Source organism: Ailuropoda melanoleuca, chromosome 19 (genome assembly GCF_002007445.2).
Source record: "Ailuropoda melanoleuca isolate Jingjing chromosome 19, ASM200744v2, whole genome shotgun sequence".
In the NCBI taxonomy this organism is placed as follows: domain Eukaryota; kingdom Metazoa; phylum Chordata; class Mammalia; order Carnivora; family Ursidae; genus Ailuropoda; species Ailuropoda melanoleuca.
Window position 1 is genome coordinate 25,270,929 of NC_048236.1, and position 16,272 is coordinate 25,287,200.

At 42.9% G+C, this 16,272-nt stretch overlaps 1 protein-coding gene across 1 annotated transcript in view; it reads left to right on the forward strand.

Annotated features, from left to right (window-relative positions):
* KCNQ5 (potassium voltage-gated channel subfamily Q member 5) overlaps window positions 1-15,184 on the forward strand; it is a 502,936-nt gene extending 487,752 nt beyond the window's left edge. The window contains 3 exon segments of the mRNA XM_019796792.2: window positions 7,854-7,985; window positions 9,967-10,093; window positions 10,757-15,184. Coding sequence (XP_019652351.2) covers window positions 7,854-7,985; window positions 9,967-10,093; window positions 10,757-11,719 — 1,222 coding nt within the window. The 3' untranslated portion in view covers window positions 11,720-15,184.
* The last annotated feature ends 1,088 nt before the right edge of the window (window positions 15,185-16,272 follow it).

The window sequence follows — 16,272 nt, forward strand, 5'->3', positions numbered from 1 at the left end:
GACAAATGAGGCTCTTGGATCCTGTCGGAGCTCCTGGCCCCAGTGACTGCTGCCTTCCACAAGGACTGGAGAGAGGAAGAAACTGGAGACAAGTAATCACTAGAGGCTCCTTCACTTCTGCCAGCTCCTTTTCAGGGGAGCCAGTGCTCCCCAGTGCCGAGCACAGAACCCAGCACAGCAGCATGGTAGGCTCTCGATGGGTCCTTACTGAAAGAAAATGAATCCGTCACCCGGCGCCAGTTCCCTTCCGAGGGAGTCCTTTAAAAATCAAACAGAACTTACTAACTACTCCTTGCACGAAGCTTCCCGCATCACTCAGGGAAGGGGGTCGGAGACATTCAGGTTCTGCCTGGAGGCCTGCCACCAAAGCACACTGACACTCTGCCCTGTGGGCATGACATGTGTGACAAAGAAGACTTAGCCAAGCCCACCATCACTTCTTCGCATGGAGGCAGGGAGCATGGAGATCACTCTGCCCCCTCCCCATCCCCGCCTCCGCTTCAGAAGCTCTCAACCTGGGCTACGGACGGTGCAGTGACCTGAAGAGTTTTACAAAATCTCGGGGACCCCAGCCCGGATCCGTGAAAACCGAGGTGGGATCGTGGCATCGGCATTTTGTGCAGCTCCCGGGAGCAGCCAAGCTTGGGAAGTACTGCTGTCCTTCCAGTCAATCAAGCTGCCTCTGCAGTTCACAGTCGGCTGAGCCCTCTCCGCCCGGCCCGCGCTTTGGCTGCCGGCCGTGCTCGTCCATCTGTTCGGTGGCGGCCACGCTCGTCTTCTAATCGTTCTTATCTCTGCATATTCATATGCAATGTCGTTACCCTGATTTAGACGGCTGGAACCAGACTTTTGCAAGATTTTATAACTCATGGCAGCACAACAAATGCACCTACATTTCCTTATAAGTGCACATGTGTTTGTGTGTATATATAGATAGATTCTACCCAGAGTTTAACTTTGCTTTAGTTATTTCTTCGTGCTCAGAAAATTGAACAGACTTCCTTCAGCGTCAACGGGAGGGGCCCGTGGACTAGGTGTGTGATGAATCTTTTCCCCCCTCTAGCGGTACTACGGGGCATGTCCACTTTGTGCAAGAGGTTTCCTTCTCCCTGCTCCTAGCTAGCCTCTTGGTTGCCCCACAGCATCCGGGGAAACGAACTTTCAGTTTTTGCTCTTCGCTGCTGTGTGAGTTCCAGGGGTGCCCTTTACGCTCATGAAAGAAGCAGCCAGTGAGAGCGGAACCTACTCCGCAGCCTTTTCTTGGTCCTCCAAAGGCCCTTCGAACCATACCAGTAAGACAGGCCATTCGCTAGGCAGCCTTTTTGAGAACCTATGTGCCAGGCAAATGTGAGTGAAAAGATCTTGTATCAGATCAAAGTATCTTTTTTGTTGTTGTTATTCTGTGTTAAAATATAAGATCTGGGGTGCCTGGGTGGCTCAGTCTCAGTTAAGCATCTGCTTTCGGCTCAGGTCGAGATCCCAGGGTCCTGGAATGGAGCTGGGTGGGGGGGCTCCCTGCCCAGGGGGGTGGGAGTCTGCTTCTCCCTCTCCCTCTGCCCCTCCCCCCGACTCATGCTCGCTCGCACTCTCTCTCTCTCTCTTTCAAATAAGTAAATAAAATCTTTAAAATATATATATATATAAGAAGTTAATATTAAGACAAGAGTACAGTACTGTGATTAAGAGCTCAGCACTAGAGCCACACTGGTTCAAATCCGAATTCCACATTTGCTAGCTATGTAACTTCCGGCTAGTTATTTAACCTCTCTATGCCTCAGTTTCCTTATCTACAACATGGAGATGACAGTAATACCCCCCTCATAGGGTGATACTATAAAGTACTACTTGGTATTATCATCTTGTTAAATTTTTTTTGTTAAGTTTTTTTTATATTTATTTATTTATTTTAAAAAGAGAGAGAGTGGGGGAGGGCCCGAGGGTGAGGGAGAGGAAGAGAATCTCCAGCAGACTCGCTGCTGAGCACAGAGCCCAATGCTGTGGAGCTTGATCTCAAGACCCTGAGATCAGGACCTGAGCCAAAACCATAGAGTTGGACGCTTAACCAACTGAGCCATTCAGGCGCCCCAATTGTGAAATGTTTCTTAAAGGTCCTAATTTTACTCTAGAATGACTTGCTTAAACACTCCTTTCTACCAGGCAACGTATAGATCACACTAAACTTATTTATACGCATGTAGAAGGCCACCAAAGCCTTCCGCTTCTTTTCCCCAAGACAGTTCAGGAGTTTTTGTTTATTCCTGGCCTGAAGGCATTTCCTCATCACTCTTATCTACACTAGGGGGGGTGGTGGGCAAGGTCCAACCCAATGCTTGTTTTTGTAAATAAAGTTTTATTAGAACACATCTACACTTACTTGATTATGTATTGTCTGTGGTTGCTCTCATGCCGCAATGCATATAAAGCATAAAATATTTACTATCTAGCCCTTTACAGAAAGAAATTTCTGCCCCTTGTCTACACTTTGAATAGTTCTGGATTTACACCCCCTGAAATATGCCTGAAGAACTTCAACCTATTCTAAGGCACTCTTTTAAGAAGACCTCTGCAAGAGCCTGCCTTGCCACAAAACAACATAAACGACTTTGAGCAACTAGAGAGTAGCTAATCCCCATTCAGTTCTTCAGCAAGCATTTACTGAGCCTCTAATACTTGCCAGAGATTGTGCACGAAGCTAGGGTAAAAACCATAGCCCCTGACATTGACAAAGTCCAATGGGTGGGATACAGTGCCTCAGATTTACCTACGTGACAGTGCACTTGAGGACACAACGCAAGACCATCTACCCCTGTGAAGGTGAGCAGGAAAGATTGCCTAGAGAAGTCAACACTTGGGCTGAATACAAAACAGCATTTTAGGTAGAGTTCAAAGACAGAATCCTGAGAAATGAGCACTTTGGTTTCAAAAAAAAATGCAGCAGGGCTGGAGTGCAGCCTGCGTGCAGAGGAATGAATAGAGATGAGCATCTGGAAAGAGAAGGTGGGAGGTCCCCATCCATTACCTTCTTCCCTCAGGTCGCCCACCCAGTCTCCTTGGTAGCACTTCTAGACAACCCTCTCATGTTCATTAAACTCTGCACCAAGTGTTGGGTTATCAAGGAGAGAGGACATAACCCTGCAGTCAAGGACCTCACACAGCCTGGTGAAGGAGGCGGATATATAAGTAAATAATTGCAGTGTGGTATGCTAAGTACTGAAATAGAGGTTGATATGCAAGTGACTAACTACTTTGGAAGAATCACAGAAATTTCCATAAAAGAAGTGACTTTAGAGCTGAGTCTTAAAGGTATCATAGGATTTCAGGAAGAGGAAATAGCAAAGGCAAATAATTGAGGTATGTGATTAATTGAGTGGTGTTTTGTGGACCTGCAAATATTTTTGTTGTTGCTGGAACCTCAAGTTCCAAACACAGAGTGGAAAGGGAGAGGAGAGGGGGGTAGACAGAGGCCAGTCCATAAACAGCCTTATACTATGTGCTAAGAAATTTGATGTTTACTTGAGGGGCTGTGGAAAACCAATGAAGGATCTTAGGAAGGGGGGCAATGTGGTCTCACTTTCACTTTGAAAGATTTATTCTTTCTAAGGCTATACCGTTGCAAATAGAAAGGAGAGGACAACTTTGATGGCTATGAGTACATGCTTGGTCTGTCCTTGGCAAAGGCAAAATGACTGTCATCATCCTTTATATAAATTACTGGTTTCAAAAATACTTTTGTTATTAAACATTCCCTCCATGTTTATAAAACATATTGCCCAATTTAGAATTTTCCTATCTCACCTCAGACCTCTTCAGTGTTTTCATTTTCGACCTACAACAGAGACAGTTAAGAAAATCTATTTGTCGTCCAGGGGCGCCTGGCTGGCTCAGTCAGTGGGGCATGTGACTCCTGGGGGTCTTGCGGTTGTGGGTACGAGCTCCATGTTGAGTGTAGAGATTACATGAAAAACTAAAATAAAATATTTTTTTTAAAAAGAAAATCTATTTGTTGTCCGTCTTAGGAAACTCAATTCTTAATAAGTAAAATGGGTTTTTTACAGTCACTAATGCCCTGATAAATGCTTAGCAGCCAGCAGTCCTAGATGGGAAGCTGGTTGTCTTCTGTGGTGTCTGGGTACGGCCATGTGATGATAGGTATGCAAAGCTGAGTCAATATTAAAGTTCTTAATAGGCTTACCATTGATTCCTATACATTGTGTCACTCCTTGGGGGTGTTGCTTTCCTTCCAGGGCTTTACTCACAGATTTTCCTACTTTCATGTGTAGGAATTAAAAAAGGAATTAATAATACCGTTTCAGTTATTTGAAAAGGAGGAGTATATGCAGGGATGGGCTGGAGCCAGCTTGTACTGACTCTCAGGAGCTGAATGTTACATTTTGGGGAATTTTGCTGCTTGTTAAATACAGCCATTATTAAAAATTAAATTGTATAAACTCACAGTAAAATAAGTTATGTTAAAAACAAAGGCAATACATACTCAACACTCACTACTGCCTAGTCACTTTACTGTATATTACTCTCTGTATTCTTGAGTTATACACATCTATTGTGTCTGGACGGTATAAATACTATCTAATGATATATTGCACATCTCTTCCCAGCTTCTTGCTCAGTGATGTTACACTGATAGCTTGAAATATGAAGTATGGTAGGAGTACTTATACTATGGAAATTGGCAAACAGTACAAATCAAAATTATAAATATTGATCAAAATTACTTTTAAAAATGGATCTTCCTTTAATTTGGCTAACTCATAAATGGTAAATAATGTAAATAAAGTGAAATTATCTATGGTCTGCTTAAAATATGACCGAGTATGGGCCAGAGTATAAAACCATCTGTTGAATGCCTTCGAATTGTCCTTCCGTTCAGGTACTTGTGAAAGGAAAAAAGAAAAGCACTGTGCAACTGTGAGACAAATTACCATAGAGAATTCGCACAACTCCCTACAAGAAACGGGCAGGCCCCCATGAGGACAAAACAGGTCATTCCGTGTGGAGGTGTGTGGGTCCGCCACTGGGCAGCCACGCCACAGACCACAAATGCCTGAGCTACAGGCAATGGGAATGCACTAGCTCACGCCAGAGCTCATCGCTCTGTGTTGGGCTGTCCTCTACATAGCCAAGAAAAAACTGTGGAAGATCCCAGCCGATCTCCTCAACATCTGCAGAATTGATGCCGTGAGAAACCAGGAGGTGATGTGAGAGAACCAGACGGATCTGGGTGGGATCCTGGCTTTGCCTCCTACTGGTTGCTCGTGTGGGGGCAAGTCACATAGGTTCTTTGAATCTCAGTTTCCCCAAATATGAAAGGGAGCTAAGAATGTCTTAAGTACTGTTGAAGATAAGACATCTAAAGTACTTTACATAATGGGGTGCCTGGGTGACTCAGTCAGTTAAGCGTCTGCCTTTGGCTAGGGTCCTGGTCCCAGGGTCCTGGGATCTATCCCCACATCGGGCTCCCTGCTCAGTGGGGGGCCTGCTTCTCCCTCTCCTTCTGTCCCTCCCCCTACTCATGCTGTCTCTTTTGCTCTCTCTTTCTCAAATATCTTTTAAAAAAAAAAAGTGCTTCACATAACAAATGGTAATATTATTGAAAACACAAACAACAACAATTAAAAACCACCTAGGGATGTATAAAGATGATTTTTTCCTTTTTCCCCCACCCACCCAGGCACCATTAGCTACTCTGAAGATAAGTAAAGAGGGTCTGGGCTATTAGATTAATTTTTCTTCTGGTTTTATTCTTATTATTACTTGGACGAGCACATCTTTCTTTTTCTCTTTCCTTCCTTCTCTTATTCAACAAATGTTTCTTTCCACTGTGTATTGGGAACTGTGCTCAGCTCTGAGGACACAGTGTTGAAGAAGAATGGTGATAGTAACAGGGTAAAAGTAGCTGGAGTAACAAGAGCTAACACTTATTAAGCACCACCTGTTGAATCAAAGAGGCCCAGCCCTGCTTTCTTGTAGCTGACAATTTAGTGTGGGGGAAGAGATATTTAAACAATAATCACTCAGGGCCAAAACTTTCACAGGGTAGGTATTTCACTAGTTTTCTCAGGTTTTTTAATATAGAAGACTGAGCCCCAAACAAATTTGATAAACAAATTTGGAACTAAAGCTAAATACTAAGAAGTTAAATTAAAACAGATTTCCTTTACTTTCCTCTGAATAATGCTACAGTGTTTTTGCAAACAAAAACAGACAGAAAAGTAGACCAAAAAAATTTATCCTGAACAAAGAAGAGATTGGTGGAGAAAATATGGTAGAGAGAGGGAGTAAGAATGTTATGGATAAATGATTCCAGAATAATTAGGATACAGTTAATTTAAAGTTAATAATACAATTACAGGAGTGCCTGGGTGGCTCAGTGGTTAAAAGTCTGCCTTTGGCTCAGGGCGTGATCCTGGCATTCTGGGATCAGGCCCCACATCAAACTCCTCCGCTGGGAGCCTGCTTCCTCCTCTCCCACTCCCCCTGCTTGTGTTCCCTCTCTCACTGGCTTTCTCTCTGTCCGTCGAATGAATAAATAAAAAATCTTAAAAAATAATAATAATAATACAAGATAGAGCTTGGGGCTTCTTAATCAATAAGACAATTTGGATTTCCTGCAATCAGCTATCAGTTAGGATAGGTAATGAGTATTTTCTGTTTAATTCCTACATTTATACCTAATCGTCCCACTTTCCACCAAGGGACACCAAATTGGGGTTTGCAGAGCCTAATTGACTGATTCCCAGCCTGGGATCCATGAGTGTGATAACGGGAGTCTATGAGCCATTTAATAGTTGAAAAAACAGTGGCAGGCTTAACATTTACCTGCACTAAGGCTGCACAGACTCATTAAAATGTTATGCTTCTTTGCTTTCTTTGGGAATAATATCAAGTTATTGCAGTAACTGTTTATCTTAGGCAACTTAGCTATTTACGGCATCATGGGATTTATTGATGAAATGTTGTTTTAAAACGTGAGGTCTGGGGCACCTGGGTGGCTCAGTCGGTTAAGCATCTGCCTTTAGCTCAGGTCATGATCTCGGGGTCCTAGAATGGAGCTCTGCACATGGGGGCTCCCTGCTCAGCAGGGAGTCTGCCTCTCCCTCTCCCTCAGCCCCTCCCCCCTACTTGTGCTCAAGCATGCACACGCGGGCTCTCTCTCTCTCTCAAATAAACAAAATCTTAAAAAAAAAAAAAAAAAGCATGAGGTCCATGTAGGGGGAAGTATCGTAATAAAAGAGATCTCTGGTTCTGAAATCTTAGATATCCAAGCCTGGTGGATGAGTGTATTACATTTGAAACAAAAGGAACTAGGCTACCTAATGGAGCAGTATTCTGCAAAAGTAACTTATGAAACAGAATTCTCATAAATTTCTATACAAATGTACATTTCTCTAGAGAGAATAAGAGGGTTTTGTAGACACATCCGCATCTGAAATTGCATGGTTACATAAAAGACCATTTTAACTATTTTTATGTTTTTTAAGGGAAGCAGTCACTAAGTGTTATTTCTTAAACTTCTGAGGGTCACATAGAAAAGGCAGAATTGCATTTTGACTTTAATTTTAATTCAGGGTTTCAGTGAACAGTAAAAAGGTATAACACTTAGTATTAAGTCTCTTTTGTGTGTTTTTCTACTCTCAATGTTTGCCTCCCATGAGATATTCTTAAATTGCCCACTATAATCTTGGGCTTTTATGTTGCATTTCCGGAGGAACCTAAAATAATTTGATGCATGGCTTTTTTTTCCCCCCAGAGTTCTCATTTTTACTAGCAAGCTATTTGGGTAACTTCTTTTAGCAAAGTTATGGAGATTAATATGGAATATGTTGCTCTTACAGGATTATGAAATTCCATGTTGCAAAACGGAAATTTAAGGAAACATTACGCCCATATGATGTAAAAGATGTCATTGAACAATATTCTGCTGGTCATCTAGACATGTTGTGTAGAATTAAAAGTCTCCAAACACGGTAAGCAATATAAATGTGATTTGTTGTGAAGGAATAGGCATAAAAACTATCTGAGAGTAACTTCTCTATTGTAGAGAAAACTCTTGAATCTCCTATTTCTAATTCATTTCTCATGGATAACTGGGCTTTTGCTTTTAACGTAGATTTTTTACTTAAGGATATAAATCAGGCATTCAAAACCTCCAACTACAGCATGGAGTATCTCAGTTTCCTCATTTGTAAAAATCAGGATAATATTAGTGTTTGCTTCATAGGGCTGTCAAGAGGACTGAATGAGTTCCTCCACGCTAACCAAGTGCTCAGTAACTGGTAATGGTTGTCGCTGATGTCATTCGAATGACTGCTGCTATTGTTGTTTTGTTATTCTCGGAATCCCAACCATTCTTCAAGAAGAAGCCGTCTTTCTCCTTTGTTTAACTTTACCTGACTCCCTGGCCCACAAAAACAGGCCTTTCCCTTCTCTGACCTCTTAAGCACTGAGAGCTACCACAGAGCACAGAGACACTCACAAGCTTGAAATTACTGGGCTGGAGAATCGGACTCAAAAACGAGTGGTTGGCTCTGGTGTTGTTTCCTGGGTACAAGTTTATTCCCCTTGCCCATGACTAAGACTGGGGGCCTTTGCCTTTCTTAGCCTCCCGTACGATGCCAGATACACAGTGTCTCTCTGGTGAGCACCTTACTGAGTGATTTAAAAAAATGAGTTCGATATGTTACTCCAACCACGTTTGATTGTGTTATCTTGAAGCCAGAATGTTCAGTCATCTCAGTTTAAGAGTCTCGCTTCACTCTCAGGCACAAATTACCGGTGTTTGTGTTTGAAGAGTTCTTAAAACACAAGGAGAGAGTCTTAAACATTTGTTTATATGCCCACAGCACACAGCCCAGCAGGAAGCATATACTGGGCCCTGGTGATCAATTCTAGAAATCACAGTTCATTCATTCGTTCATTCATTCATTCATCCAGCAGACAGTTATTGAGCCCTTCATGTGTGCCTGGTGATCAATTCTAGAAATCACAGTTCATTCGTTCATTCATTCATTCATTCATTCATCCAGCAGACAGTTATTGAGCCCTTAATCTGTGCCTGGTGATCAATTCTAGAAATCGCAGTTCATTCATTCATTCATTCATTCATTCTTCCAGCAGACAGTTATTGAGCCCTTAATGTGTGCCAGGCGCTGTGGACGTTCAGAGATTAATAAAACGATGACTTAGTCCTTGTCGAGCTTGCAGTGTAACAAAGTAGATGTCATAACAGGAGGTAGGCACTGCCTATAAACTGAATGTTGAGTCCGTACTCATGACAGTTCCGCCCCAACACACACACAGAAGAAGGTAATTCCCATTTCAGTGGAGCAAGTCCCCTTGGCAATGGTTTGAACTCGTCCTGTGGTCGTGTGACAATCCCTGCCTACGTGGCCGTGGTCTTCCAAGTCCTTTACTAGAACTATTATAAAACAAGGGTTTTTATAAAGTTGAACTGCTGCAGAAGCTGCAGAGCTATTAAGTTTCCAGCTCGTGCCGTGTCTGTTCTGCACCTGGAATTCCAACAGGCGGAGACAATCACTTTCTATCTGCTTAGCTCCCGCATAGCAGGTGTGCAGTGAATGTTCACCGAAGAATCTGCTCTATTAACATGAAATAATCATAATTAACATTTTGTCCTATTTTCAGCAGCTAAATTCGGGAAATGCCTGGTCGGAGATGGAAACAGACAAATTACTTTGTAGTTTAGGACAATCTCGCCTCCAGAAGATTGCCCATGAGTGACTTCATCACGGACCAGAGTAATGAGAAAATTAATCTCATGTGTAACTCTCATGTTAAGCACATCAAACTGCAACAAGTTTGCTTTTATGTCATCTTACATAAATTAAAGATAATTGTCTTTAATTTTTCTGTTCAAAACACTTCGTTCTGGCCTGGGGCAATCTCCATCTTCAGCTTTTATAATCAGATCTCCTCTTTCTCCGATAGCGTTGACCAAATTCTTGGAAAAGGGCAAATCACATCGGATAAGAAGAGCCGGGAGAAAATAACAGCAGAGCACGAGACCCCCGATGACCTCAGTATGCTCGGCCGGGTAGTCAAGGTGGAGAAGCAGGTACGGTTCAACTGTAGTGGCTAACTTTCCCACCGGAATTTTTTAAATAAAAAATGTAGGTCATTTGATGTATTTTCGTGATTAATATATTTTTTAAGATTTTACTTGTTTATTTGGGGGGCGGGCAGAGGGAGAAGCAGGCTCCCCTCTGAGCAGGAAGCCTGACTTGGGGCTCGATCCCAGGACCCTGAGATCATGAGCTGAGCCAAAAGCAGATGCTTAACCAACTGAGCCACCCAGGCGCCCCAGTGATTAATATATTTACAAAAAGAAAATCAAGAAAGAGTGAATGAAACTACATTTTTTGGGGCGCCTGGGTGGCACAGCGGTTAAGCGTCTGCCTTCGGCTCAGGGCGTGATCCCGGCGTTATGGGATCGAGCCCCACATCGGGCTCCTCTGCTATGAGCCTGCTTCTTCCTCTCCCACTCCCCCTGCTTGTGTTCCCTCTCTCGCTGGCTGTCTCTATCTCTGTCGAATAAATAAATAAAATCTTAAAAAAAAAAAAAAAAGAAACTACATTTTTTGTGCATAGACAGTGTTCTCTAAAACACTTGGATTTCCATATAAGGAATAAACAGTTTGATCTCATCGATAAACACTTGAGCTGGAAGCGACCGTAGATTCTCCGCACACTCATATTCGACTGTTTTCCACACTTTCAGGTGCAGTCCATCGAGTCCAAGCTGGACTGCCTGCTCGATATATATCAACAGGTCCTCCGGAAAGGCTCTGCCTCCGCCCTCACCTTGGCCTCATTCCAGATCCCACCTTTTGAATGTGAACAGACATCTGACTATCAGAGCCCTGTGGATAGCAAAGACCTCTCCAGTTCTGCACAGAACAGTGGCTGCTTATCCAGATCAGCTAGTGCCAACATCTCTCGAGGCCTGCAGTTCATTCTGACGCCAAATGAGTTCAGCGCTCAGACTTTCTATGCGCTTAGCCCTACTATGCACAGTCAAGCCACACAGGTGCCAATGAGTCAAAGTGACAGCTCCACAGCGGCGGCCGCCAGCAACATTGCAAACCAAATAAACGTGGCACCTAAGCCAGCAGCCCCAACAACTTTACAGATCCCGCCTCCTCTCCCAGCCATCAAGCATCTGCCCAGGCCAGAGACCCTGCACCCGAACCCCGCAGGCTTACAGGAAAGCATTTCTGATGCCACCACCTGCCTTGTTGCCTCCAAGGAAAATGTTCAGGTTGCACAGTCAAATCTGACCAAGGACCGTTCTCTAAGGAAAAGCTTTGACATGGGGGGAGAGACTCTGTTATCTGTCCGCCCCGTGGTGCCCAAGGACTTGGGCAAATCTCTGTCGGTACAAAACCTGATCAGGTCGACAGAAGAACTGAATATACAGCTTTCTGGGAGTGAGTCAAGTGGCTCCAGAGGCAGCCAAGATTTTTACCCCAAATGGAGGGAATCCAAATTGTTTATAACTGATGAAGAGGTGGGTCCCGAAGAGACTGAGACAGACACGTTTGATGCCATGCCACAGCCTGCCAGGGAAACTGCTTTTGCGTCAGACTCTCTAAGGACTGGAAGATCACGATCATCTCAGAGCATTTGTAAGGCAGGAGAAAGTACAGAAGCCCTCAGCTTGCCTCATGTCAAACTGAAATAAGTTCTCCGGTTTCCTTCTAGCGTAGCAGTTCCTTTAGCCATACATATCATTGCATGAACTATTTTGAAAGCCCTTTTAAAAAGCTGAAATTGCAAGAATCAGGAAGAACATGAAAGGCAGTTTATAAGCCCGTTATCTTTTAATTGCATGAAAATGCATGTTTAGGGATGGCTGAAATTCCAAGGTACATCAACATTAACCCACTCATTTAGTAACGTACCTTGCGTTAAAAATCCTGAGAAACCAAACACTGCTAATGCTATGGGGTGTGTGAAAATGTCAAGATTAGGTCACTTAGAAGATTTCACTCTGTGTTTTGAAATTATGGGAGTAAACAACTTCAAATTTCAGGCATTTCTGCTTCGTGATTAAATACAAAATACATTTTCAAAATTAGGCCATAATATATATGTAAACACAATGGCTACCATCAACCGCTGCTAAAAAGGTATCAAGTAAAGCAGAACTTGGGAATAATAGAAATGGCTGCTTCTTTCAAGATATATTTGCCAACCCATTCCTATTCAGTCATTTTATTATTAATGTAATTTGAATGTCAATCTGTGTGCTTTTGGTGATTCAACGCTGTGGCAAGCAATTTTGCACATCATTTTCATGTTGTTCTTTATGACGAGAATGTTCTTCAATTAGAAAGCGTGCAAATAATGCAATTCAGGGCCAGTGGGGCAAATAGACTATCTGACACAGGTGACATCACGGGAACATAGTCCCCGATGGCTGAGTCCACAGTAAACGTGGTCGACTTCTGCACCCGCGAATGCAGTACTGATGAGCAGAAGGGCCAGTGCCCTGGGGCCGATCTCTCTGCCGTGGCGCCGCCCCCGGCTTGCCAGGACTGCCCCAGGGAAGGAGGAAGTGTGAGAAACCATTCCCGCTAAACTGACACTACAGGCAGGATCCCCAGGGAATTAGACATTTGAGTGAGACCGAGATGAGAAAGGCTTGAAAAGAATCCAGACACAACACCAGGAAGGAGGTGAAGTTAACGAAAATAGCTTCACCCTCAGAGGGCAATGAGAGGGAGAAAAACAAACCAAAATAGCAGAACTTGATCTTTTTAGAAAATGAATATTGCTAGGGAATTCAACTACCTAAACATCCCTTATTCTTATATATAAACAGAGAATTTTGCAAGGTATTTATTTTTTACTAAGCCCTGAATGTTTTTGCTATTAACATAGTACGTTTTGCATATGGAAGGTTACAACTAAACTTCCTTTACTTTTTATACTGTAGCGAACGTTTTCTATGCTCCCCCAAGAATGTTGCCCCAAACCTCTAATTAGGGGTTCCATTTCCTGGTACACACATTCACAGTTAGAAGCCAGGTATCCCCCACGGGGTCTGCAAATCAAAACACTTAAATCATATAGCACAGCAGCAAGGACCCAAGGGAAACAAAGCGAGAGATGCATTGACCAGAAAGCAAACCACGCCGGCTGCTTGTTGGAAACCTGTCTAGCGGTCTGAGGACTTCAGCCAAGGTAACGGGCATTCAAAAGGCAAGGGGGAGCCAGAGAGCACTTTAGTTCGGTTCCACTCCAGCCACAGAAGGACTTACAGAAGGAAGTTTTTTCCTTGGCAGATAGCGCTCCTCCCAAAACCCTTCAGCAGCCAGGAAGACAAAGCAGCCATAGCAACTGGCTGTCCAAAGGCAGGAGGAGGCCCTGAAATCCACCCATCCTTCCCGACTGTCTCCCCCAGCTGGCCGGCTCCAGTCCCTGACTCTCCCCTACCTTTCTTCTCCATTAACGTCTCAGTTCCCTGCCACTGTTCTGCTCCTGAACTTGGCCAGGCTTTACCCGGTCTCCACCCCCAAGTAAACCACTTCTCCACTCTTCCTCAGATAGGCTTCTCAATGAAAATCCTTGTCCCTTTTGATAAACACTGAAATTTTAAAAGCCTCCTCTTCTCAACCCACCTGGATTCTAGCACACTCCCATGGAGTGTATCATTCAGCATCTTCTTGGCTGCTGGAGACACGCAGAAGTTAGGGTCTAAATTTTACACTCCAGCCGAAAAAAGATTTTATCAAGCTTTGAAAGCAATGGTTTTCATTTGTGAAGCACAGTATTCTAGTAAATTATGAAATGCAATTTTTCACCTACTATGTCTCCACTCAACCTGAACTTGTGATACACCCTCCCAAGGAGGTTGTACACACACACACACAACACAACACACACAAACACACATCCATACACACACACACACACACACACACATCATGCCACTGACCTAAAGCCAGACACCATCTGCCATGCACTCGGCAGACTCTCCAATTATTAGTCAAGGAAGAGGAGGGAGGCAGCAACTTTCAGGTAGCACTGATTTCCTGGACATACCCTGTCCTGGGTCGAACCCCACTGGCAGCAGGAATTCTGAATGTATTGGGGACCCCTCCTTAGGCCTCTAGGCCTCGGCACAGTACAGTTCAGCCAGCATTGCTGAAGACTGAAGATTCAGAAACAAGTCCTAAATGCATCACTGAGGTCTTAATTATAGCAAAATGTGATAAACCATGATGTGAAAAACTTTTATACATTGAAGCCATGACCATTTTGTGTCTATATCTTACTTTAGCACAAAAACTCTTGGATGTTCAAAGATAGTTGTATTGTATGAAAACTGTAGGGTTTTGTCTGTTGTGTTAATCTCTACGGAGTTGAGAGGGGTCTCCCATTTACACTTAGCAAAGTCCCATTGGTCAATGCCAAATGGTGTCTTGAAGCACAATTTAGCTGAGCACTGAGCAGCCACATGCTTTCTCAGTTCAAGTTTGTCTGCCTTCTTCAGTGTGTAGGGTTGATCAAGCTAACACTTACTAGCAAACATCCCTTATATGAGGTTGACTAAAAATATTGCTGTGTCTGGTCTAAATGTTTGCATTTTGTTCAATTAAATTAATATCTGTAGGTTGCAAGTTTTGTTTTAAGTAAGAGACACTTTATTGAGTTTTTAAGTCTTTATCTCCTATTCAAAGGTGCCTTTCTCACCTCCCATTGACTCAGTGATTCTGAACGTTCATAATTTGCAGGTGAAACAAGTCTAATAGGAGGAAATCAGGCACAGTGACTAATTCTCATGCCCATTGGCAAAGCAAAACTACAAGAAAGGATGAAACCTGAGCAACTAAATTAATGGATCACTTCATCCAACCAGACTGAGAAAATGTCAGAAACATTAACTTATCTCCCCTGAAGCTGATATTTTTTGCCTTAAATGACATGGTTGTGTTTTTGTAAGAGAAACTTAATATAATTACGTGCATTTTAAGTGAGCAGTTCTAAAAGTCAAGTATGACAATACAGTTGTCTGTTCCTGAGAACAAATCAATCAGGAATATCATACCCATCTCAAGCTATCGTTGAAATGTAATCTCCTTTGCTCTCTTTTACTGGGCTCATTTGTTTTAAAGTAAAACATTAAAAAGATGTCTATAAACAGTGTGACTGTTTTTATCTGGAACTAACTGATTGGTTCTGAACTGACTTGTCCCGGTCAACCGAACTGGCTGTGTACAGATTTGGGGCTGAAATATCAAAGTTATCTTCCTGCAGTGTCAGTGAAGAAATCATTGGTAATTTGGGGAGGGGGAGATTTGCAAATGTTTTTAAGGGTGTATCATAAGAAAAATTAATTCAATATTGATCAAAACTCAGAAAGCAATGCATGTGAGCTTTGTATGAACTAGAATAAAAGGATGTGCTAGACAAGTAATAGGAAATCACGGCAGGGGGGCCGGGCAAGTGCCCCAACCTGCAGCCCCTGGCTACTCAGAATTACCATGTTTAGCACCTAGCCAGCTCTGCCTTACCAGGGGAGGACTTCTCCAAAAGGGATCTTTTCCTTCTTCCTTAAGATGGCCCGTTCCTTCTGTTCTCCTAGCAATTTTGTGCTAAATGTCCATGATTAATTCCAGTGGAATTATTTTAAAGGAGACTCAGAATGTTAGGACTCTGCAATATAAAGTAACAAAGCTCTAACAGAGGCACTTGAGACAGGAGGAGGAGGCAATGAGGGATTGTTATCCTGGAGGATCAGGTGAGGGGACTTCCCACCATGGTTCTAATGCGACCAACAGGTATGTGCCTAGAGATAAGTGAAAATAAAATTTTGTGTATGGAACATGCCTGCTTGACCAACTTAAAAGTGTAAATCATTTCCAAACATTTTGAATTAGTTTGTAGCCCAATCTCTCACCCCCACCATTTACAAGCAAAATGTACTTATGACAATTATTCTACCTTAACCATTGATAAAAATAGGTTCCCATCTCTTGAAGCGGCAACTTTTATTAGCCTGGCTTTAACTGCTCCAAAAATGTGGTGCAAGTAAAAATTGTGATTTTTTTTAAATTAAATTTTCATTACAATGAGACGTCACCTTCTAGCCTACCTAATTGCAAATTATTGAAGCTTTTACTACATTTCAAAGCAGAAATTCATCAGATACATTGTGTATAAACTATAGATTTATGCACTGCCCTGGAAATTACAGCACCACAAAACTGGTAAATGGCAAAATGTTTT